This window comes from Narcine bancroftii, chromosome 8, assembly GCF_036971445.1.
Source record: "Narcine bancroftii isolate sNarBan1 chromosome 8, sNarBan1.hap1, whole genome shotgun sequence".
In the NCBI taxonomy this organism is placed as follows: domain Eukaryota; kingdom Metazoa; phylum Chordata; class Chondrichthyes; order Torpediniformes; family Narcinidae; genus Narcine; species Narcine bancroftii.
The window spans coordinates 131,246,258-131,272,533 of record NC_091476.1 but is presented as its reverse complement, the minus strand read 5'-3'; the positions used below and the strand labels follow the sequence as shown (position 1 = coordinate 131,272,533).

Genomic DNA, 26,276 nt, shown 5'->3' with positions numbered 1-26,276 from the left:
CATTTAACCTAACTTGAGAAGAGCAATTTATTTGCGAACTTTACAGGTCTTAGAGTCAATACAGTATTGTATTCCATCAATTTGTAATCCATACCTTGAAAACATACCAGACCATTACTAAAATTGATTTGAGTCAGCATCTGCCTGATTGAATTAAAATTGCAATATGCTATGGTTCAAAATAGTGTCTGAATGGATCTTTCTTCCCATATTTCTTTAAAATGAAATAATAAATTCAGAGGCGTGGGCATATTTAACCTCATATAAAGTGTGGACATCTTTTTGAGCTCTGTTAATAGCAATTGGGAGCAATTGCACGACTTTTACACAGGAGATGTCTCGAGAGAATGCTGTGATCCAAGCTGTTCAATCCTTCCTCAGGATCAAGTCAGCAGTGAAGAAAACTAAAGTGGGAACCACCCTCTCTCAAATTGTTAATTAATATGTATGAACTTGTTTATTAAGTGTCTTTCAACTAATTTATTGGTGAGATAAAGGATTTTCAAAATACGGGTTTAACCTTTTAGGAACCCTTTTTATGCTTCTGTTTCTTCCCATCAGTTCTTGTTGAACATTGGCTTACACTTCATCAACCACACAATCTCCATGATCTCCACCTTGTTCAGTAGGAGATCCAGTTGGTTTCTATGAGGCATTTTGGCTCTCACTGTCAAATTGCTCAGATGAAATTCCTGACTAAAACAACAGCAATCTCAGACCTACATCCTTCTGCTTCCCCTAAAGTGAGAGGCAACTTTTGAATAGAGAAAGTTGATCAAGGAATTATTTGATGCTATTTTTGTGCTTTTCATTGGTTTTAATGTAATTGTTGCAATCATTATTAATCATTGTTGCCTTGACAATTACAATTTGGTGTACCGTGTTACTGGGTCTTAAAATGAGATGATCATTCACTGGCTTCTTTTTATTTACAGCTTGAGGTTAATTCCCAACCCCTCCTCCCCATGCACACTTGTTTCCAATTTTTAACAATCTAATTGTTGTTTGTTGTCATGGGATTTCTTGAATGCTTGTTTACATTTCTATTCCATTTTTCCCCATTCCTGTGCATGCTGCTCCTGTTCCTTCCTTCCTCCAACTATCTGTTCGCTGTGTGTAGCTACATCGCCGACAGCAGAACCATCAGCTCACGGTTGGTACAACTTGATTTTTATTTCAACTTTGCTTCTGTGGCAGGGCAAGCCTTGGAGTGGGGTCAAGGTGGGTGGGTTTTGACTAAACACCCAGCATTCTGTCTAGTAAACTGCTGCCGTGACCATTGACCTAACCTCTGGGCCCTTGCCTCAGAATATCCAAAAGCCAAGAAGGGACTGTTCCAAGTTTGAGTATCCACTTCCTTCGTGGAGCCTTTCTCCTGAGGAGTCTCAGTTCAATTGCCATGGCCGGTTTGACTCCACGATATTCCAGAGTATCAGCAGTTAATAGCTATGACCTTCCATTCCAGCACTGGTGTGGTCTGGCGCTGAGCTGAGTGGCACCATAAGAACTATAACACTGCCTGCTAAAGGCAGTTAGCCCCTGCCAGATCAGGGCTTTTCCACTGATTTGCCATGTGCTGATTTTTTTTATACTGTCAGGTTGAACCAATGGTCCAAAGCTCCCCATCTTTTAAGAGAAAACACTGCAGACCTTTTGAGGATTGTGGGTTTGTGCTTCCATGTGGAAGAAGCAGCGTGTGTGCTGTGCCCATCACTGGTTATCAGCGAGGCAGTGGTCTGATTGGTCCCTCCAGCACCTTCCCATATTTGAAGGGGAGCAGATCATGCCAGTTAGCTGCAGGCTACTGACTAAAGAGAATGGGAAGGGAAAAGAGCACTTACAATTTGATGGCATGGGGATAAATAAGGTCCAATGTGGCTTATGAGAAATGGGCATTCTCCCTCCCAGCACTGAGTAAGATGTTCCACTTCTGAAATGTGGCTTCTTTGGAGCAAGTATTCAGAAAGGGGAATGTTGCACACACGCTACCCACCCCCCAGCTCCCAAGCAACTGAAGGGGGAGTCTCCATGCCTTCAGTATCCTGCATTAGTTGCTGGTTAAATAAGAAGTTAACTTTTCCAAAATAAACCCCATATTTTTCATTTAAAACTGAAGCAGAATTCGGCCAACTGCAAAAAGCTGAAGACATGCAGGACTGCAGAGTCAGCAACTTTTTTGGAGATTAGCTATTAACCATTTTATTAATGGAAACACATGTCACTGCAAACAATAAACCATTGTCAAAACTGAGCGGCTTTGCAATTCATCATTGCCATTGATTGTGCAGGGAACATCTGGAAATGGGAGTCAAGGGTGCTTGGCAGTCAGTGGTAACGTTGGCACAGATCTATTGATGAAAACGGGATTAAAGGTCAGCTGTTCTTTCTTAACAGTGACTGTTTTTAAAGAGCAGGTTTAATTAGCATTGCTAATAATTTTGGTGATAGTTGATTGCAGATATTGTACCAGCTGGTGCAAGTCTAAGTGTGCCACCCAAATATCCGTGCGGTGCTGCACTTGACTGCTAGCAGGAGAATAGGACTGGAAGCCTGTTGAAGTGTGTATAGTCACTGACCTGCAACACAGCCTCGGTTATTAAACGCTCCCTTTCTCTAATGGTACAGGACCAGAACTTCAAGGCTTGTTTTGCCACTTGGTTATTTTCTGAAGATGCATGTTGTTTCGATGTCAGCGCTGCTTGTGTTACTAGTCCACAGCTATGCCGTCTAATTTTGGCGTGTCTTTGGGAGATTGGCCTGTGTTTTTAACCCTTTCTAATCTGTGCCTAATTTTGCTGCTTACTAACGTTGCTGTTTGGCTGGTCAGAACCAAGATTCTTTCTAGCTTCAAATCAGGTGAGGTTCTAATTTAAATAGATTTGATTTGGACTGGGAACAAGAGACTAATTAATTGCTGTATTTTAGAATCTGGAGGGAGCTGCTAACCAGATGTCTCCATAATGAAGTTGAGATTGTGGGATTTGGTGTTAATGTTCAACATCTGGGCAGAGGGAATGTGTTTCTTTCTAGGAGTTGGAAAAAAAGAGGTGGCCTGCATATTTATCACACTGCTGGCGATGCAGTAATTTGAACTGTGGCCCATATCCTCGTGGTGAGTAACTGTAACCCATGGGCGGGTGGGCCAGGGATTAACATGCCAACACAGAAAGTCACCTGGTGGTCCTTGGAAATTGGCAGCTAAATAATGAGTGAATGGGCCATGGTTTCCAATGGACACAGATACCTGAGAGCAATAGGTAGAGAAATGTAAAGGCAGGAAAATGAACTTCAAACCAATTTTATTTAACTTGTGTAAAAAGAAAGAGCATGTAGAATCCAAGGTGCTTGTGCCCCAGATAGTAGCAATAGATGTGATGTTTCCAGTGCATTAAGCCGTTGAAGGAAGCAGAGGACTTCTCACCAATGGGATTCCAGCCTCTGCAGTCTTCTGAAGTTCTCTGATAATGCAAACTGGATAAGAATTTCTGGGTAACTGCATTTAATTTTGCACACTCCATACACAGAGTTAAAATTATGAGATTAGCAAACCAAATCAAAGTCAGTTGAAATAGCAGCTGATGTCTGTGGTGGAATGCCAATTATTGAAAGCGTGAAGAGTGAGAATCTTCACTGATGAATTGGCGGGTTTGCTCATTCCATTCCCACAGCAAGCACTCTCCTGTTACTGCAGGAGAATGTGGCGAGAATAAAATGGGTTAGGGGAGGATATAAGTGAAAAATAGGTGATTGTCACAGCTCTGGTGGGCCAAAGGGCTCTTTCCAGGCTGCATCTCTGTGATGCTTAATCAGCCACTCTGTAAATTTTAATCAGACCTGTGTTAAGCATATTTTTAAAACTAGCAATGTAGGATGTTTCACCACAAGATAAAATATAGGTCGGTAAATGCGTCAGACTTATTGTGCTGGGGTTGGGGGTTGGAGGCTGATGTCATCTCCACACCTGCTGCTTCAGGTGTGGAGAATGAGGACAAGGTCAGATTTCATGGTGTGAATTGGACCATCTTGAATATCATAGAAAGTAGCCGTCTGGACTTGGTACCTGGAAAATGGATTAGATGGATGCACTGAAGAACCTCGAATAGCCGTGGCACTGTCTAAGTCTCCCAGTTAAGTTGGCAGGAACCAAAGAAACTCCCAGTGCCAAATGCAAAAAAAAAGTAAATGGCAAAGATAGGAACCTTTACTTCCCTCCCTCAGGGATTCTCCTAAATAGGCAAAGAGAATCTTTTCAGCCATCACAAGATGAAGTGGGAATAAACTGTCTCCACTTTCAGTGAAACCTGGTTCTTCCTGATGGTTTGTGAATTGTGAGGGGAGTAAAACAAGAATGTCTGCAGTCACCACGATTGAAGTATATGCACAGTACTGGAGAAACTCAGCAGGTCAAACAGTGTACTTTATGAAGCAAAGATAAGATACGTAACCAATGTTTTGGGCTTGAGCCCTTCATGTTCCAGCTTTGCCTGGTTGATTGGTGTGAAGGGAAGGGGAGAATAAGCAGTTATTTCTTGGCTAAACAAAAATGACTGTTAATTACACAGAATTCCAGGGGGGATACAGCACGGAGAAATTGGAGTGTGAAATTCAGTTTTGCAAAGTTTGAGCAGAATTCTTGGCAATGAACCATTCTTATTCATTCTTGCTGGGAACTCATTGGCACCATCTTGTAAATGCTGCTGTAGCTGGAGTTGACTTGTTAATTGCCTGCTGATTTCATGCTCCCCCATCACCCCAGCTCTGGACTGATGCACCTTGTCAGGGAGTTAGGAGGCCACCTGCTCTTCTTTGGTTGAGTGCTGTCCGCAGTGACTGCAATTTTTCTTCCCTTCACTTCTTCAGCAAGGATGGAACATATACTAATGATGCTTCTCTGTGAGGTTTGGGAAGGCAGAGTGCAGTGGTCAACCTCAGCATTGCCAAGATGGGTGCTTATTGCTAACAGTTTGATTATTAGAGTAATGTGACATAAACGTAAATGCTTGATAATGCATTAAAAACATACTCAACTATGGCCTTACTACCCAAAAACAAGCCATAAAGGTCACAGCTTGAATCAGTGCTGGAATAAAATTAAGCTGTGCCTTGTGAACATAGTTTACACAGGAGGCAGCATCAAGAGTTGGCTGGTTTGTCCTAAACCTGTGGTCTTTGCCTAATGGAGATCTCTCCCTTATGCAGGGAGCTTGCTTCCCTTTTCCTTCTCTTCCTCCCTGGTTGGATGAAGAAGAGGCAAACGTTTTGATTTTGAGGGATTTTTCCTTAATTAGAGGTGAAACAGGGAAGTTTGCAGATGCTGTGATTGTAGTAAAAACACACCATAAATGCTGGAGGAACTCACCAGCTCTCGCAGCATCCATAGGCGGTAAAGATATATTGCCAGCATTTTGGGCCTACACCTAGAAGGGTAATATACCTTTACCTCCTATGGATGCTGTGAGACTAGCTGAGTTTCTCCAGCATTTACTGTGCTTTTTACTCCTCACAATTAGGCCCAACAGGTCCACTGATATGAGGGTCAGCTCCATTACCCAGAGATAGGTGGACCTATGAGATTCTTTAGAACTGACATATGGTTGCTGAGTATAGTAAAAGGAAGACCATTCAGGGAAGTGTGCAAGGGAGAGATGGGCCATTACACATTGAGGGAATTCATCGCTCAGCATGATGCAAGTCAGATTCAGCTGCTTGTTCTCCATGTCCTCTCTGCTTTGATGTAATTTGAAACAACTGGCAGTCTGAGATTGTCCATGTGGATTTTGCTGTTCTGTTAAAAATCAGTGGATTTGATAGCCATTATTACCCTAACAATAAAGTGAGACAGTAATTCTGGTTCCACTGACACTGACCGCACTGTATTTCTTAAATGGTCAAACATGGTGAGTGCAATAAGGCATTGGGCTGCAGATTGCTTGACACTAGCCATTCCTGAGCCAAAACCACAACCACCAACAGAACTTAGTGGGTCGAGCAGCATCAGGTGAGGATGGGGGTGGTGGGGAAGGATTGTCGACATTTGGAGACCCTGCATGGGGACCTGATCCACACAACACCCACACAAATATTTTGTGCTGAACCACTCAACCTTTTGGAGCCCAACTGCTGTAGCTTTTTGAAATTCAGTCCTGCAACTGACTTCAACCAGGAACAAATCTGGGGAGTCCAGTACATCTTGTATGTTGCAACAATTTTACACACTGATCCAAGAAATCAAATTGTATCACAAAAAATTCAGCAGGCATCCATCACAGCCTCAGTTCGCCCCAATGCCCTTTCCAATTATTCATCTACTTTGGAAGTGTAAATGTAAAATCTAAACGTAGAAAAGCTCAGCACAGCAACATCCCTCAAACACCAATGCAATCAGCATTTAACCTCACACATAGATTTAGACAACACTAGCAATGCCAGCACCTCTGTTTCCCTTCAAACTGGGCAGTCATCTGGGAAAGTGGGAATGGAATTGCATGCAGATCAGTCTGGCTGTTGGCAAATTTCTCTTCCCTGAAGTTATCATCAATCAAACAACCCAGTAGTTTCACACTGAACTAACAAGTTTTTTTTTCAAACACCAGATGACTTAAATGTAAATTCCTTGTGGGATTTGAACTTGTTTCACTGCCAAATTATTGCACCCCTTTCTCTGGTTCCACAACTTACTGCTTCAGTTGATTGAGGAACTGGTTTCAGCCTTGACACCGAGGTAATGCCCTTCAAATATGACCTCGGACCTGAGAAAGAATCAGAATTTATTGTCATGAACATGTCACAAAATGTGTTGTTTTTGCAGCAGCGTTACGGTGCCAAAAAATGCTATAAATTATATTTAATAATAAATAAATTAGTGCAAGAGAAGAGAAGGTTCATTGTCCATTCAGAAAACTGATGGCAGAGGGGAAGAAGCCGTTTTTGTGCCATTGGGTGTTCAGGCTCCTGTACCTCCTTCCTGATGGTAGCAGTGAGAGGGCATGGCCTAAGTGGTGAGGGTCCTTGAGGATAGAGGCTGCTTTCTTAAGCCTCTTGTAGATGTCCTCGATGGAGTGAAAACATGCACGTGATGGTGCTGGCCAAATTCACAACCCTCTGTAGCCTTTTCCTGTCCTGTGCATTGGAACCTCAAGACCAGACAGTTACGCAACCAGTCAGAATGTTCTCCATGACTCTTTACAAGTCTTTGGTGACGTACCAAATCTCATCAAACGCCTCACAAAGTACAGCCACAGGCATTGGTTCAGCACTAATGATGGTGGCTCTGGCAGTGTTACTCTCCCTCAATATGGCACCAGTGTCAGCCTGGATTTTCCTGCTTGCATTTCAGGAACTGTGAATCATATCACCTTGTGGATTACTGGGTGCAAGCAAGGTGGATTGAAGGAAGAGTTATCAGAAAATTCTTTACTTCCCCGCCCACAAGCAAAATCACTAACACCTCCCACCCACAGGCAGATTGTCACAGTGGCAGTCTCCGCAGGGTCCCTTGGAACCTGGGAGAAAGATAGTGCAGTGCAAGTGAAATAACATGAAAAATGATGTGCAAATTGCTTGGCTGTGGCAGCTGCAGGTATCTCTTGAGATTCACAGCTAGGAACTAAATAAAGGCTGCATTCCTCACTCAAAGCTGATTCTCCCTCCTCTGAGAGCAAGTTGTGCTTGAGTCCAAAAGGAGAGGTCATCTTTCTCACTGCTGCCATTACCTGCAAAGGTCAAAGAATGGGGACCTGTTTGCATTCTGGCCCTGCTGGGTTTGTTATGTAATTCCTTGCCTATCGCACTGAGTAACCTGAGCAGCCCTGCAGAGATACCCAGGAGGACTGGAGCAGAATCAGTACCACTGTTGGCAAAGACATTTCTGCCAGTCTTCTTCCAATATTCAGTTGAATTTTTCAGCACAGCGTCAAATTGCTGGGATGTGGTAGTAACTTTGAGCTTCATTCATGTTTCAAGTTGTCAAGTTTATTGTCATCTGATTGCACAAGTTCAACTCAATGAAACAATGGGTTCCAGTCCTCAGTACAAAATTTGCAGACACAACCAGACATAACACATATACAGACAAGCAATACATATGCAGGACAGTATTCATATGTACAAATCAATAAAATAAATATTGCTTTGTAAATATGAGAGTCTTGGGTGGTTAGTGTGAGGAGTTCCTTTGGTTGTTCAGCATTCTCGTTGCCCATGGAAAGTAGTTGTCCCTCAGCCTAGTGGTGCTGGCTCTGATACTCCTGTATCTCCTTCCCAAAGGAAGCAACTGAAAGGTACAAGGTGGAAGGGGTCCGCAATGATTTTGCACGCCCTCTTCAGACAGCGATCCCAGTAGATCACGTCGATGGGGAGGATGGTAGACTCCATTGATCCTCTGCCACTCTTATGGTCCTGTAGTTTGACCTTCAATCTATTTCTCTGCAGCAACTGCATCACACTGTGATGCAGAAAAATAGATTGATGCTCTCGATAGAGCTCTCGATAGTGCTCCTATAGAAGGTTGACATAATGGTGGCCAGTTGCTTTGCCCACTTCAGTCCTCTCAGGAAGTGCAGTCACTGTTGTGCCTTCCTGGCAAGTGAGGAGATGTTGTCTGTCCACAATAGGTCACTAGTTAAGTGAACTCCAAGGAACTTGGTACACTCCACACTCTCTACTACAGTGTTGTTGATGTGTAGTGGAGGTTGGTTGTTCCAGGTCCTCCTGAAGTCCACAATCATTTCCTTTATCTCATCCAAGTTCAGACTTAGGTTTTTAGTCTTGGACCAAATCACGAGATTTTCCACCTCTTCTCTGTAGTGCAACTCATCTTTGTTGCTGATGAGACCAACTATTGTTGTGTCATTTGCAAACTTTATGACACTATTGGAGCTGCGTCTGGTGCTGCAGTGGATCAATAGCATGCACATAACTCTGTGGTCTTTCTGTTAGAAAGTCCAGAATCCAGTTACAGAGAGAGGTATTGAGTCCTAGCAAGGACAGCTTCTCCACTAGCCTCTGGGGAATGATTGTATTAAACACTGAGTTGAAGTTGATGAACAGCAGCTTGTCATATGAGGCATCGTTCTCCAGGTGGGTCAGGGTGGAGTGAAGAGACAAGGCTGTAGCATCGTCTGTGGAACGCTTTCTTCCATAGCCAAATTGAAATGGGTCTAGCGTATCTGGGAGATGAACTTTGATGCGTTCCATCACCAGATGCTCATAGAATTTTATAATGGTGGAAGTCAGTGCAACAGGGTGGTAGTTATTGAGGCCTGTTATTGTCACCCTCTTGGGTACCAGGATGATGATGGTTGTAAATAATGGACTGCTGCAGTTAGATGTTGAAGATGTCCGTGAGGACCTCTGTCATTTGGACAGAGCAGCCCTTCAGTACCCGACCAGGTATGTTATCCGGCCCCACCGCCTTGTGTGGATAGTGTTCTCCTCACTTCGGCTGCATTTGTACAGGGGCTATTCATCGGGGGGGTGGGGGTGGGGGTGGGGAACAGAGCTTTTATCAGTGTCTGGAATTATCAGGAGAATTGGATTTGTTCTCACTGGAATGTAGGTGTCACAAGAGAGACGTTTATAAAATTGTGTGTAACATACATAAAATAGATGGCAGGTGAGTCCGGAATTAGGGGCACAGACTTAAGATGTGAGAGTTAAAATTTAAAGGAGATCTGAGGGGCAGATTTTTCACAGAGAGCTTGGTGGTTAACTGGAATGAGCTTTAAGAGGAGGTGCTGGAGGCAGATTCACTGACAATGCTTAAGAGGTATTTGAATCGATACTTGGATTAGAAAGGCATCAAGAGGTACAGGCCTAATACAGGCCATAGGAATAGTGCAAATATCCATTGCAGGCAGCATGGTTAAGGTGGGCTGAAGGGCCTGTTTCTCTGCTGTACACCTTCTGAAGTACTTTCTCCAGTTCGTAGAACATAGATCAGTACAGCACAGTAACAGGCCTTTCAGCCCATGTGACTGTGCAAAATAAATTGCCAAGTTTAACTAAATCCTTTCTGCCTGCCCATACTCCTTGCTATTCAGGTGTCTAAGTAAATAAAGCCCCTTTAACACCACTAAAATCTGCTACCACCACTACTCCTAGCAGCTTTTTCCAGGCAATCCCACTGTCTGGGTAAAAAACCTTTCCCCACACATCTCCTTTTAAACACCCATCCACTTCCTCACCTTAAAAAAAAGCCTCCAAAAATCCCAGGAGGAAAAAAACAACCCAAGTTTGTTCAAACACTCCTTGTAGATCATTCCCTCTCATCCAGACAATATCCTAGTAAATCTATTCTGTACCCTTTCCAAAGCTTCCACCTCCTTCCTGTAATGGGGTGGCCAGAATTGCACACAATATTCCAAGATCCTCCTCACCCAAGTTTTTGTATCGCGGCAAAGTGACCCTCCTTCCTCTTGCACTCGGTGCCCCACCCAAATACTTAATTCATTGTTCAGTAACAGGTTTTTTAAAAATATATATAACCCTGGATAGAATTGTTGCAGGCGCAGAAACTGGCTGCAAAGTGCAAGCTGTTTAATCTGTTAATCAAGTTGCTCCCCATTCTTTTCTGGAGTCAGCAAGTCAATGATACAGATAAATTTGCCTAATTCAATGTGAGCTTTACTCAAATGAACCAGAAGTGCAAAGCAATCAGTTTATCTGGATTACAGAAAGGCAGTATTGAGCTTTTGGGTGTGTATTGTCAGCAACAACTCATTTTCAGTGCAGGCAATCACCAACAGTGAAAACATTCCATTTCCTGCCTTCACTCCCAACCCTTGCCGGTGCTGATGGGGGTATTCTCCTTTGACATATCACTGTCTCCTTGCATTGGAGCATAGCAGATGCCACCACCCCTTCTCCTTCCCGGCTGAAGCATTCCCTTCTATTTGAATGATTTATGCTCTTTTATTAGATTTCCACCAAAATGTAACGGCATAACTTCCTCTGGACAGACGTTTAATTTCCCTGTTGGGTAAACTGTAGGTTGGATAAAACAATTTGAGTCAATCTCTCCACTGGCTTTTGATTATATTGTTGCTGACTATCTGGTGCAAGCATGATCCTTCTTATTGGTCATCATAGTTGACAATTACTCCTGAATGTTTGTTAAGGACATATTATTCAAACAAATCATCCATGCTTATTCTATCTGCTACATTTCTAGATGGCTGTGTGGGTTGGAATGGCAGGATCTAAATCCAGCAAGTCAGGGTGTTGCACAGCTGATTCCTCGGGCTAAATGTGGAGCTGGAGATCACCATCTCAGGATAAAGACTGAGATATGGAATTACTGTACTTGGAGTTATGAATCTTCTGAATATTCTCTGCAGTAGGACAGAGGTATCTGGGAATTCAGATACACAATTCCCTGAACCTGGTGTCACAGGTTGTAAAGAGAGAATTTGGCATCTTGGCCTTCATAAATCAAAGTATTGAGTATAGGAGTTGGGATGTTATGATAAAGTTGTATAAGACATTGGTGAGGTCAAATTTAGAGTATTGTAAGCAGTTTTGGTCACCTAATTACAGGAAAGATTTCAATAAAAAGAGTACAGAGAAAATTTACTAAGATGTTGCCGGGACTTGAGGAGCAGGGAGAGGTTTTACAAGTTAGGACTTTATTCCCTGAAGCACAGAAGAATGAGGGGAGATTTGATAAAGGTTTACAAAATTACGATGGCTCAAGGTAGAGTAAAAGCAAGAAAGCTTTTTCCACTGAGGGTATGGGTTAAGGGTGAACGGGAATAGGTTTAGGGGGAGCATAGGGAGAATTTCTTCACATAAAGAGCAGTGGGAGTGTGGGACAAACTCCCAGCTGAAATGATGAATGGAAGCTCAATTTTAACATTTATGAAAAGTTTGGATAGGTACTTAGATGGGAGGGTATGGAGGGATATGGAATGGGTCGGGTCAGTGGGACTAGACGGAATAATAGTTTGGCACAGACTAAAAGGGCTGAAAGGCCTGTTTTCTGTGCACTGATGTTCTATGGGTATTGTGTTTTTGAGTTCATTTCAAGCTAGAATTAATGGATTTTTACATACTGAGAAAGTCAGGGTATGGTGATCAAATGACAAAACTATCCCATTGATCTTGTGCTAGCCTTCAGAGAGAACCCATCATTCGCAATGATTCACTTATTTGCTGTAACTATTTGCACACATCTATGCCACCTAGTCTCCTGATCCCCACCTACATTCAGGCCAATTTGCAGCAGTCTATAACTTACACTGGAGATTCTTCAGGGTAACGCCATGCAGTGATGGAAGGATCTGTGCACCCATGACACCTGGGCCTCTGATTACTGCACTGCATAGTTAGAGCAGCTGAGTGAGACCACAGGGGGAGCCAACATTTTACCGGCGGAGACAGACTAGCTGGCCAAAATTTTCCCATGAAAGCAAATAGGATCAAGGCAGAATTAAATATGATTCTATTGTCTATGAAAATTATTCATATTCCATGTTACTTTTGAAATCCTCTGCTTTTTGCCCAAAGTCATTGAGTTCAGGCCATAGTGTGTGAACGAATTAATATTCGGTGCCAAGATTGCTGGTCCTTGATGCAGGTTGATTAGAAGTCATGAGGTCACTCCAAGGCAGTGCTATGAAGCATAAATCTGCCAGTCACCAAGAGCAGTGTTACCTTTAGTGATTTTGTTTGTTTCATTAAAGAACAAAATGATGGAAGTAGCATCTCTTGTCATCAGCAAGTGCAGTGTTATTTATTAACGGTAATGTTGTGTCCATTGAACAAATTAAATATAGTTTCCTGGTGTTTCACCAGGATCTAATTTAATGTTATTACCAAAATGTTTCACCTTGTTTCAGAATGTTGAACATAAAGAATATCTATTCGGATAATATCAGAAATAAGGAGCAGAGTCATTTCAGTGTTTAAACAGTTGCTATCCTTGGGCCCTATTCATCAGCAAGAAAATGTCTTTCAATAGATTCTCTATTGACATTACCCCAGTTTCTGGCCAGGAATCCAAATGACCAAAACCAGCCTTTCAGTAGCTGGCTGTAGGAAGCCAACACTGGAGTTGTGCTGCGTCTCATGTTGCTTGCAGAGGGTGCTGGGGTAATGAGGGTGGGGCAGAGTCAGGAAATGATCGCAACAGGAATATTAACCAGACACATGTATGGGGAAGGTCTAAATGGACATGGGTCAAAGGCAGGTAAATGGGACTAGCTCAGAAAGACGACTTGGTCGGCATGGATGAATAGGGTGGAAAGGTCTGTTTCTGTGCCATAAAACCTGACAATGATGTTATGAGAAACCAGCCAGTGAGATTTTCTTTCAGAAGCATCCTGAAGCTGTCTACAGGCTCAATTAAAAACTTTTGTCAGTCACGGGTAACCAGAAGTTGGAAACTGGATACAAGGAATTCCAGGATGGTTTTCTACCCTTTTTGGTTCTCACCCAACTGGCGATCTCCAGTTGTTACCTTCAGTTACTGTGGTACAGCATGGAATGGGTCCTTCAACACATTATCTAAAATCAACTCACCTTACACCTGCATTATTCCACCTCCCATGATGCCAGCTCATTCTAGTACCTGTCCAGATGCCTTTTAAATGTAGTTACTGTTCCTGACTCTATCCTTCCTCTGGGGCCTCATTCCTTCTATCAATGTCTATTTGTGTGAAGAATTTACTCCCAGATCCCATTTAAATCTCCTCTCTCACCTTAAACACCTTCTACACCACTACCATGGGAAGCTGAATCTGACTTTCTAACCAACCTATGATAATGATAGATATCTCTTCCATGTCACTTCTGCTCCAAGGAAATCAAACTCAGCCTCCTTATAACCCAATCCCTCTAATCCTGGCAGCATCCTTGTGAACCTTTCCTGCACCCTCTTTAGTTTCATCACATGCTTTGTCATTTTGGGATGTGGGAAGAAACCAGAATATGTGGGTGAATCGAAGCAGTCTCAGGGATAATGTGCAAACTCCACACAGACTGTATCCTTGTCAGGATCGAGCCCAGGTTGTGGGAGGTGTGAAGGAGCCGCACTGCCTGCTGTCTGCCCATGGGATTGTGTCCATCTGGGAAGGAGATGGAAAGGCAGGGTGGTGTTCCCATGCTCCTGCCCCCTGGTCCTGTTGGGTGCTGGGGGTTGTGAATGGGAGAAGTAGCCTGGCCAAGAAACAGCAGTGTATTGTGCAGATGGTGCTGTTTGCTGGTGGTGGTTGGGGTGGGGGGTGAGTGGGAGTACAAGTGATGAATGTGGTACCAAGAATTGGAGTTTGTGTTGCTGGAATTATCGCTCTCCTAACTTATACCTCGCAGATTCAGTTCCTTTGCACATGAGTTGGCAAAATTGGAATTAGCAGCCCTATTTAAATGAATGCACTGAGTCTGTAACATATAAATGAAATGTCATTTTAGTTTTCTAGTCTCCAACTTTATTGAATTTTGCTATTGATTTACAATCTAAATGATACAAAGATCTAATCAGATCTGTGGCATATAGGTTGAATTTAGAAATCCTGCCACATAATTTAATCATTTTGGAAAATTTTGAATACAAATTCAAATTCCAGTAATGTCATTTCTGCAGAAGAAGCCTGTTGATACTTTAATAGTGGCTCTTTGATGGGATGTCGCCATCTAAAGTAAAAGTAAAATGCAGTGTTACTTGTGGGAAAGACTAAAGCCATTGCAACAGTTTAATTTGAAATTTTTAAAAAGTGTGCCTTAACTGTGGATAACATTCTTGCAGCATGCTGTGGAATGTGAAGCGTGGCGGGTCAGCAGATGTGTAGTTGAAGGGTGATTATTTTTTCAGGGTGAGAGTTTTTACATAGTTTGCAGGTTTATAGTGACACAGCTGTGGGAACCCAGCCAATTACCCTTGCTATTCACTGGTGTCACCTCCGCTGCATCTGCATCAACCTCCCAGTTGTTACTGTTCAGCTGGGCTTTGTAAATGTGATCCCCTGCAGCAGATGGCCAGCGTCACACCCAACACACCAAGAGCCTCCACCGTGCGCAAGTCACTTATCCACTTGCTTGGATAAGTGCCACTCCACCGACAACTTAATACTATCCTATCCCCTTAATGAGCACAAGATGGCATGTACTGTCAAATCAAGAGCAACCAAACATTGGAGCAGCAACACCTAATTTTCCGTTGAGGCACTCTCCAACGGGTTTGTATTAACGTCAACTTCTCAGGTTTCTGCTAGCCTTTTCCCCATTCTCCCTCTCTTCCCCATCCTCTGTCTTCTTTCTTCTTGCTCTCCACGCCCCCTTCCCTCTCCATTCACAGAGCCATCCTCCCTCCCCCTGTCTGCTAGTATGCCCTCCCTCACAATTACCTCCTACCTGTGGGTCTATGCTCCTCCCCCTGCCCCTCCCCCATTTTGTTCAGGCGCCTGCCTACATTTTGTTTATACCTTGCTGAAGGGTTCAAGTCCAAAGTGTTGGTTATGTATCTTTATCTGAGCTATATAAAGTACACTGTTTTATCTGCTGAGTTTCTCCAGCATTGTGTTTTTACTTCCCTTGTTGAGCATCTATTACTGATTACTTTCCAACCCAAACCCCACCCTGACTTGGCAATTTATTGCTGTTCCTTCGTTGTTGCTGGGTTTAGCACTGGGGCTCATGCCCAGACCACTGCGGGAGCACCTTCACTGGATGTTCGGTACAGTTTCTATGAATGGATAATTAATGCTGCCTTCCCTCTGTGCAGATCTTGAAGAACATTTTTTAAAATCACACCCAGAGCAATGATCGTTGATGCATGTATCTGATCTGAGATTAGGGGTTTATAATTTTTCAAATACCCAATTCACCCACCTCAGTCTTATTGTGGGGATGGGGTGGGCTATTTGGGAAGTTTCCTACTCTGGAATCCCTAGCACAAGTACTTAGCCTACTGCACTGTTGAGGAGGCTACTTTGCTGTGTTTACAGTGGACCATTTTAGAGATCCTCTTCCCCTTTCAACACATACAAATGGTTCCACTGTACGATTTCAAAGATCAGAGATGTTCTGCCCAACATCAGAAACACAGGTTGTCACTTTGTGGGATGTTGCTGTGTGCACAATCTACCTTCGAACAGTGATGACAAATAACTTGGTGATTTAGAGACTGAATTTTTTTCACAGTAAAGTTCTGTAAACTTTAAACAAACAGTTAATTAGCAATAAACTATGGACCAGTGTTGGCCAGAACACCTTGAAATTATCCAAGCGCTTTGAATAGTCAGTCCATTGAGCCATACACAAGATGTTGACAGTATTGACGGGTGGTATTCATTATCATCTGAAACAGGTATGAGAGGCTTTCTTCCTAATCATTTCTACCCAGAAAGAGATCCCTGTTCCCAGTACGATGATAGAAACATGAAACCTGCTTCCCATCAGTCTTTAGGTGATTTTTACCTCCATTGATTATGGCAAGTTGCACCAGATTTTGTGTTCTTTAACATGGGTTTAATCCAATTACAACTCATTATCCTGTTATGTTAGTAAAATCAGATGTAAAAATAAGTTAGTATTTCAGTTTTCCTGTCTGCCATCATTGCAGTATCTCCACTTAAATCCTGTCAAACAACACCATTTTCATATAAAGTCCCTTAATTGCATTGATGAACTGTAGCCCTCGCCTTCAAAGTGAGGGTTATTTATGGGAGTGCCCGTTTGCAAGATATTTCTACCCTACCCAAACATGTGACCACAAATATCACCATTCATCCATAAATTTATGTGTTCTGATCCACCGCGACACAGAACGGGCAAGAACCATTAAATGAAAGTTGGCTTTTGATTAGAGCTTTTGGATGCGTTTGCAAACTTTTGAGTTTTTTTGCCTTGAATTTCTAATTTTAATTTAGACATACAGCACAGTAACAGGCCATTTCGGCCCTCGAGTCCAGGCCGCCTGTTTTACACCCAACTAACCTACACCCTTGGTATGTTTAAACAGTGGGAGTAAACCAGAGCCCCTGGGGAAAACCCACACAGACACAGGGAGAAAGTACAAGCTCCTTACAGACAACACAGGATTCAATCCCCTTTCTCGATCGTTGGCACTGTAAAGGTGTTGTGCTAACTGCTATACCAAACGTGCCACCCAGGCCACTTGCTGAGCTATTTTTGGATGTGGGCAGGTTGATCTCAGCATTGAATAAAGTTGTCCACAGCATAGTTTTCCTTGATTATGCAATTTCCTTTTGCTTCCAGCCTGCCCTCTCCTAGCAATAGACCCTGATGTCTCATTGGGGCAATGCTTGTTCCTCACTGGGGACAGACATCAGAACAACCTTGCCTTTGTTTTTCTCTGCTTCTTCAATCTTCCCACAGTAAAATCCAATAAACTACTGATGGAAAAATTCTACCAGTAATAAACTATGGGAATAGTGTTGTCCAGAACTCCAAGAAAATATCCAAACACCTTAAACAGTCCCACGGCATCTAAGCATGCTGGGAACCTTAGTTTGGTATCTCCCTCAAAGTTGCATTTAAAAAAAAAACTTCATTAACTTGAATCTACAATCTTCGCATGACGTTACAGTGCTTTAAATAAACTGATCTGATTTGCTATATCTTTCCCTTCTGAATCCTATCCAGTTCCAGCCAGGAGCTACAGCAGTGAATGACATTTAGCCTGGAGAAAGGTGAACAAATAAGCAAGTCAGGTTTGCATGGAAGGAATTTTTATACATCAGTGCAGGATTCTGGGATGTTCACTCAAAGAAGAATTCCTGCAAAATATATATGAAACTTTATTTACTAAACATTCCATTGGGAATTTTGGTTACTTTAAAGTTCCAATTCGTCTTTAATCTGCCCCTTTTATACATTGTAGAGAACCCCACCTAAGTGGAAACTTTTCAAGAAACCTTAACCAGCTATATACTTTCTGCGGTTTTTTGGAGAGAGTTTTCTGGAGACTAGTCTGTTGAAATTGATAACCATTGATGTGTGTGGTAAATTGATAGAATGTAGAAGGCCTAAATTCTGCAGGAAGTGATAATTCAGATGTGGTCTTCATTGAACTCCATCATCCTCAGTAGTTAGAGTTCTCCACATCTGCAGTAATAAATCTCCATCACTGTTCTGAGCTGAAGTCAGTTCTGAAAGATCACTATATAAATCATTTTTAAAATTAACTGATAAATACTTGCACATTTTATCTTCAGGGTAAATTAATACCTGTCACTTCCTTCAGTTCTAGGACCAGTTCCAAATTATTGACTGCATACTGAAAGATTTAGATGACAGTTTCCCAGGAATGGGTTGAAATGATTTACAAGTTGGAATATTTTACATGAGATGATCCAAGCATGTTTTAATCAAAGTAAATTATTTGGACAACGTCGTGTTTCATGGTTACAAGTTTTTATCACCAGGTTTTACAGAAAGCTGTCCAGGCCTTCAAAATGTTCGTTGTTTGCAATTAAATTGTGTGTGTTTAACCTAGTCAGTGAAACGCAAAAGTCTGCAGATACTGTGATTGTAGTAAAAACACAGAAATGCTTTAAAAAAAACTCAGCAGTTCTCTCAATGCCAATAGGAGGTAAAGATGAATATAACCGACATTTCGGGCCTGAGTCTTTCTTCAAGGTGTGAGTAAAAAGCAGGCAAGTGTCTGAATTAAAAAGCTGAGGAGGGAAGAATGTGCAGGGGGAGAAGTACAGACGAACAGGCAAAAGGTGTTAATTGGATTTGGATGGAGTACAGGAGAGAGGGAAGGTGAGAATTGACTGGGGGAGGGGTTTAACCTTCTACCTGTTGCAGTGCTGTTACTGGTTCTAGTCAGAGAAATGAGCCAAGTGCTCAAGTCAGGCTCTAGTGTGTTTGCTTGTCAATCCAGCAGTATTTTATTCAGATGCTCCTTTCTATTACATTCCACATTTGGAGAGAGACCATTGGCAGTCCCTTGCTGTCAAGCGCCAGTATCCTGGATGGTGCCTATATGGCTTGCCTTCCAATCCAATGATTGTTGGAAGATTCACATGCCCACTTTTGAGCTCCTCTGCAACTCTGGGAAAATCACCTAACAGAGTCTGTATGGACCAACTCAGATTTCCTGCCCTTTATTGCTGGTTGATGAACTATAAAATAAGCCATTCTGCAGAAGCACATTGACAGATGCCAAGCAGTTAAATCAAATGCTTGGGCCTATCATCGGAGCTGATTACATTTGGCTACATTCAAGTTATCTGCAGTTAATGTTTGTAAATGATTCATGTATGGGTTGCTTCTTGCCTTTGTCTAGGCAAAATTATTCATAGTCTTGACAAACTAAAGCAATAAAAATAGTTTAAATGGAGCAAGTTGTCAATTTGGAAGATGCAGGACGTTATAAAATGAGGAGGATAGCATGTGGTAATGTTTTAATGGATCTTTTTATTCTTACGGGAGTAGTGCTGGCTGTTATTAATGAAGGATTTGGTACTTTTGATAACATGAAGCCTTTCTCACTAATATTTTTTTGCTTCCAATCCAACAGACTCAAGAGCAGGCACAGAGGTCCCAGGATCTGTTGACCACGCTGTCATCGGCGGTGTGGTGGCCGTCGTAGTGTTTGCTATTCTATGCCTGCTGATTGTACTTGGACGATACTTTGCCAGGCACAAAGGTGAGCAGCGATGGAACCCTGAACTGGTGCATGATTCACATCCTGTCCTGATATCACAAGATATCACAAGACCATTTGCCCCATCGAGTCTGCCCTGTGAACCCTCCCTGAGCTCAACTGTTCTCACATCTAGTTCCAAGTTTCAGCCTTGTCCCCATAATCCGACCAATTAGATACCTATCAATTTCCTCTTTAAATTCCCCCAAAGATCCTACCTCCACAGCTGCAGGAGGCAATAAATTCCACAAGAAATTTCTCCTCACCTCGATTATAAATTGGTACTTTTTATTCTAAGACTGTGCTCTCTTTCCACGTCGTACCCACCCATCACCCTGTGCTGACCCAAATCAGTTAAACCATGCCTCAATTTTCCAGGTTTCCTCTGCACTATTGGTGCACCAGCTGTGACCTGCACTGGATTAACTGTATACAGTACAGCAGCCGTGGATTAATCGTATGCAGTACTCTAGCTGTGACCTGCAGTGGTGCTTTAAGATGTTTATAGAGTGCCATCCCTGTGTTGTTTGATACCTCAGCCAATGAAGGAATATTCCTTCATGTAGGTAACTATTACCTTCTGGGATCTCACCAGTATCCATTCTCTGTGGCAGCCGAGAGATGACAGAGATTCAATATGATCAGAGGAACCCCACCATGGTGAAGGTCCTCGTTCTGCCCTGTAATGCCTGAGGTTCAGGCGGAAACACGTTCCTGATCAGCTGAGGTTCATTGCTCACAGCCCTTCTCATCCATGAATGCTGCAGTGCTTGTAGAATTTATTGTCTTGAGGAGGACTTGGTCAAAGGGGCTTTTCACCAGTTGACTCAGACTAGCAAAGGTTGTGGGAACTCCAGCTGACCCAGTGTTGGAGGGCAGGGTGGCCAACGTTGGTTAATATGGATTGATCAAAATGTCACCAAATCCATTGATAGGCTGCTCAAGAAATAAGTAGACAGAACGCAAAACCTTCACTGGTGCATGTGAGCAGAACATGTTACAGGACTATAATGTGGGTGACACCAGTATCCTGGTGATTGTTAATCCAGTGCAATCCTAAGATTGTGGCTCACTCCCGGCCACGCTGAGGAGTGCTTCTCCTCCTTTCTGTGAGGAGCGTTCTCAAGCCAGGAGAGCAAGTGGATGGGATGTCCCTCAGTCCACAGAGGATTTCATTGCCCCAGTGTTGAAGCCCATCATTTAGAAGTTTTCTTGGGTTTCAGGGACATGTTTATGAAACTATAGCAGAAGCCCACTCAGCCCCTTGAGCCTACCCCATCAATCAATGAGATAATAGTTGATCCTTTATGGTTCAGATACTGGCTAGTATCTGCCTTCAATTGGTTCACTAGCTCAAACTCCACTCCTTTCTGCATAGATTTGTTTAGAGATAAAATTCCTCCTCTGCTTTAAGTGGTTGTCTCTCCATCCTGAGGCTTTGCCTCTAGTTGTGCCCTCCCTCGGCAGGGCGATCCTCCTTGTTCACCCCCCACCCTCAGCCCTTGGAGGTCATCGCCAAATACCTTGGGTATGTCCAGCTCTGTTATCCTGCTGTGCCACCTACCAATGCTTTCAGACATAATTGTGCAGGTTGTTATGGAGTTTCCATGGACTCTGGCTACCTTGGCAATGTAAACTGGAAAAGTAGTTAACTGGCTTTGTTTGTACAACATGTGGATAAAGTGGAGCTGCATTTAGTTCTGATTCCACCATAAATCTCAGGACAGGGAGAAAAACACTTGATAGTTTAAATTGGCATCCCTTGAAGCAAATACAATTAACGGATCCATCACAGTGCAGGAGAGCTCTACTGAGACAGATCTGCTGGCTGACACAACACAGGCACTTTGTCCTGTTCTAAAACTGTCCAATTTGGTGGTGTTTTCAGTCACAGGAGGTACTTTACAGCTAACAGCTAGTGGAGCAGTCTTGCTGATGTATGGTGAAGCACCTGGAGCTCAATGAAGAGCATCAGATGGGTGGATATTGTCACACCTAGATTTTTCAGCTCATTAAGCTATTCTTCCCCTGAGTGAATAAGTTAAAATTGTTTCCTGGCATCAAAGGAATTAGTGAAACTGCATTAGATTTTTATTATTGAAATTTAGAAATTCAAAATTTTAGAAATTTAGCCTATCTAAAGCACTTTCCTTAAACTTTGCAACTCAGATTTTTCCCTGCACGTTATATGGATGGCATATAAATTTACATCACCAAACAACTTTCTGGCCTGTTACCATGCTGTATGTTTAAATTATATCTTTTTATTAAATTTTTAAAATAAAAATGTTAATATTCTATCATACTGGGATCACATTCTCTGAGAGGATCCTGAACTATAAGATCATTAGTTGTTCCTGTCTCTTTGTACAGGATCAGATCTAAGATGTATGTTTCTTTGTAGGTTAGGTAACATTGTTTAAAACAGATCATTCTATGAAATTTCCTGGGCTGCCTTGACCAACTTGATTCGCCCAATCTATGCTTTGTGCAAGTTAAGACCCACATGTCAACACCTGTTCCATTCTTGCATGCATAAGATATTTCAGGGTCTATTGCCTGTGTTACTGTAATATTATTTGATGGTCCACAGACCACTCCCCCTGTGATTCTCTCCCCCCCCCCCCCCCCCAACCCTTTTACTATTCCTAAACTCGACCCAGCTGGATTCAACATTCTCATTCTTAGATCTAATATTGTCTTTCATTATCGCTCTTTCATTCTTAATTAAGAGCACAGCTCCACCTCCCTTACCTCCCCACCTATCCTTCCATAATATCTCATATCTTAGATAGTTAATTCTCAATCCTTTCATACTACCTCCTTTCTGTAATGACCACTAAATCATATCGCTTTGTACTGATTTTGCCACAACTTTACTGACCTCGTTTCAAATACTATAGCCATTCAGATAAAATGCCCTCATTGACCTTTTGGAATGAAGTAATCTTTGTGCCTTGGCATTTGAGTTGTCTGAACTCCACTCTTTCTTTTCTAACTTTTGCTTTGCTCTCTGCATTGCTTCCCTCTGTCTTTCCCATCCCCCCTGCTATATTAAAACCTCCCCAACAGCATGAGTAAAACAATCCCTGGGACATTGTTCCGGTACTACCCAAGTATACTGTCTGGTTTGTACTGGTCTGCTCTCCCAGAAATGGTTCTACTGCTCCAGGAATCTGACATCCTCCTTCCTTCATGACTGCTGAAGCCACATATACATCGAACTATCCTGCTCTTCTTACTCTGACCAGCACATAGCACTGGTAGTAATCCTGAGATGACTCCCTTTAACATCCTACTTTTTGGTTTGTCTCCTAGCTTTCCAAATTCAGCCTGGAGTACCTCATCCTGAAACCTACACACACACCACAGCATCAGTGTGTGTTAGAAGATTTTCTGGGCTGTTTATTTATTTATTTCACTTTTTCATGTGACTGTAAATGGAGCAGGAAACTGATTCCCCCCCCCCCACCCCATCCCAGAGTGGGAAGGGGTTGGGAAATAGAACCTGACTTTTTGCAGCATATATAACAGCTACACATCTGGCCCACTGTCTGGTCCCAGGTGCCAGCTACACATCTGGCCCACTGTCTGTTCCCTGCTGGCCTAGACTTGATCATATTCCCAGCCCTCTATCCAGACCCCAGCTCCATTACACACCCTGTTTCAATTCCGGATTCTCTGGGAGTGAACCAGATGCTGAACCTGGAACATTCAGATACTGGATTATGAGAGTTTTCATGTGAGCCCACTAATGGGTGTACTACTTCCTGCCACGGCCCTCCATCCTGTGGCAATGAGAACCAACTCTCCATTGCTTTCCCAGTAACTTGGTGTAATCTCACTAATGTGTGGCTTTGTGTTGTGTTCCAGGTACATACTTCACACATGAGGCTAAAGGAGCTGATGATGCAGCAGACGCAGATACAGCAATTATCAACGCAGAGGGTGGACAGAACAGCTCGGATGAAAAGAAAGAGTACTTCATCTAAATAAAGTGCAGTGGCACGGGGGTGTCCAACTGTTGACATGTTGCAGTTGATTTTTTAGCATGGTGGACACGGCTGAGAGATGTCCAGGTGGGGAAAGGCGTTGATTGAGTTCAGTGAGTTCCACAGTTTGACACCTCTGTAAATGCCTAGCCAGGCTTGGACTTAGTTTAGTTCTCTCATTTGCAGAAAACATCGTGCCTTGTTTTCCCTGCAAGCACTCCAGCCTTTTGAATTGCCATTTGGAACCTTGGTGGACTTAGAAGCTCACTTTCATTTCTACACTTTAAAGTCATTTCATCCCTGTCTGAGGGGTGAGCAGGCGTGGCAGTTCAATTTTCGCAGAGGGACACGGATCGAGCATTTTTCTGCAAGGGAGCTTTTGTGTGGCGAGATTGACGCTAATTTCATTCTCTTGTATAGACTGTGCGATGTAGGATACCTCAAACTGTCTGTCTGTGTTCTGACCAAGCGACAGAACGTCAACAGAAACTCTAATCAGACCTGACAACTGAGGTCTGTGCCTTTTACTGAGTGGACAGTATTGAGTTATCAAAGTAGGAACAAACTTTGTTCCAGACAGCTCTTGTTTTTAAAAGATCTCATCAGTCTTTCCCAATTGGCCTTACTTCTCACTAATTTGTTTGCCAAAAATTTGAAAGTTTATCTGCATTCACGATTACCTGTCAGCAAGGTTGATTCCCCTGAGCCCAACAGAGCAAGTGGTGCATTACCTGGGGCAAATTATTCACATGGTGCAATTGGGCTCATGAACACTAGCATGGTTTTAAAAAGGCATATCCCTTTGTTCATATCGCATGGTTTATATTTAAGAACCTCTTCAAAACAACCACTGCTTACATGGACTGTGTGCATAGATCTTTTTTTAAACAGCAGTGTTTTTTTAATCGAGCCAGTGATGAAAGTGGTTTGTCCTTGTGCCATTGTATAATGCTATTCGTATTCTATTTAAAGATTTAATTAAAATTGATCAAACGCTGTACAGGAGGCTGTAGTATTTAATGGAAGTTCTGTGTATCTCCTGCATTTAACATTTGTTCTTCCTGTGTCTGCCATTATAAAGGGATAGTGCCTCTTTAAAGAGTGAAAATTGCCTTAAAATATTACCACCTTTTCTTTCCCAAACATTTATTTTACAGTGGAAACAGACCATATTATTGCTTTTGTAAAACAAAATGTTTGCCTCATAGAACTGACATTTTGCAGTTTGTTTTTTGCTTTGAGGTAACACCTCTGCTGCCAGCAAAGCCTCTGAGATAAAATTGTAGGCGCAGCTAATGGAACATTAACTGTCAATGCAAAGCAAAATCTATTCTCCTGATCTCCATCCGGGACACAGCCCAATTATGATGTGACAGCTTTACCCGAAGAGTGTTCATTTTAGGTTATTTTTTTCCTTTTGAATTGAGGTTTAATGTTACAATGCGTGATACACTATCATATCTTCAGGAACAGAGAGGGGAGAGTGAGTTAGCCTCGGTGCTACAGAAATGTGCATTCATTGGAAGGAGCTTTGCCAATGGATTTGCACAGGAAGGAATGGGTAAATAAGACAGTTTTGAAGGCTTAAGCGATGCTTGCTGAATTTCGTCACGTTCCAAGGAAAGTGATCAGAAGCTGAGGCTGCTTCAGAATTGCAGAGTAAACGCGATAACAAATGCTCAGTACTCTGTATAAGAGAGGCCACCACAATAGTGAAGGAAGTGTGTAACATGCTCAAAAAATGTCTGTCTTGTCGCTGTTTTAAACCCACTTTCTCAGTACTTCAGAGTAATTTGCATCCCTTCCTCTCAGCTTTAGTTTCAGTGTAGCTGTGTTACTGATGTAGGTATTATTATTTTTCTCAAAAGAAAATTAAACAGATTCGTCATGTCTCAGGAAGATGTGTTCTGATTGGCTCTTTGCATCTCATGCAGAATGCAAGGAATATGCCCCCCCACACATTCAAACAAAACATGGCAAATTCAAAGTTTTAGTTGTATATGTTTTTTTTTGTGTGAACCATATTTTTTCTCTCAAACGCAGTGCACTGTTTTCTTGTAATATGTATTTCATTGTATAGAGTTAGTTTGGATAATTGGATCTTGTCATGTGCAAAACAAGTATTGTGCAAAATTGGTTTTAAAAAATGAAACAAAGTTGAAGATTATTGCTGTGTTATATGCACATTAGGTCTGATCTTTAGGCACTAAAGCTGTTTGCTTAGGTCATTTCTTATTTCTAGTGTACATGGGCAACTTTGTGTATTGATAGAATCTCATGTTCCCACGCATTTTTTGTATCAGTTCATGTATGCCATTTTTACAGGAAAAAGGTATAAAACTACTGAAGCATTATTGACTTCTTAATAAAAACAAGTTAAATGTTCCAAATTTCTGATTTGGTTTTGCAGTGTAATTATCGTCTATGGCTTGATCGGTAATTTTTATGAAGTGTTGGTCAGGATGGAATATGATCCCCTGTTGAGGTCCGAGGTCATGAAGCTTGTAACCCTAATGTACGTTGAGAACCCTTATCTTGGCCTTTCACTTTTCTCTATCTGAATCCGTGAAAATTGTTGAAGTGAGGTATAACCTACACCAAACTTTCCATGTCCACCCTGGACGTTCATTGTTCTACCAGTGGCAGACGTGCCTCCCAGTACTCCATACCTCTCT

The 26,276-nt window shown here is 42.4% G+C and overlaps 1 protein-coding gene across 12 annotated transcripts in view; it reads left to right on the top strand.

The window, feature by feature from the left end:
- cadm1a (cell adhesion molecule 1a) overlaps window positions 1–25,991 on the top strand; it is a 338,433-nt gene extending 312,442 nt beyond the window's left edge. For 9 of the 12 annotated variants that reach the window (XM_069894892.1, XM_069894890.1, XM_069894894.1 and 6 more), the window contains 3 exons: window positions 1,121–1,153; window positions 19,484–19,612; window positions 23,483–25,991. In XM_069894892.1, coding sequence (XP_069750993.1) covers window positions 1,121–1,153; window positions 19,484–19,612; window positions 23,483–23,601 — 281 coding nt within the window. In that variant the 3' untranslated portion in view covers window positions 23,602–25,991. Of the gene's footprint in view, window positions 1–1,120; window positions 1,154–17,598; window positions 17,646–19,483; window positions 19,613–23,482 lie in introns of those variants that run through there. The other 3 variants (XM_069894893.1, XM_069894901.1, XM_069894899.1) reach the window with 3 other exon arrangements.
- Window positions 25,992–26,276: the final 285 nt, after the last annotated feature.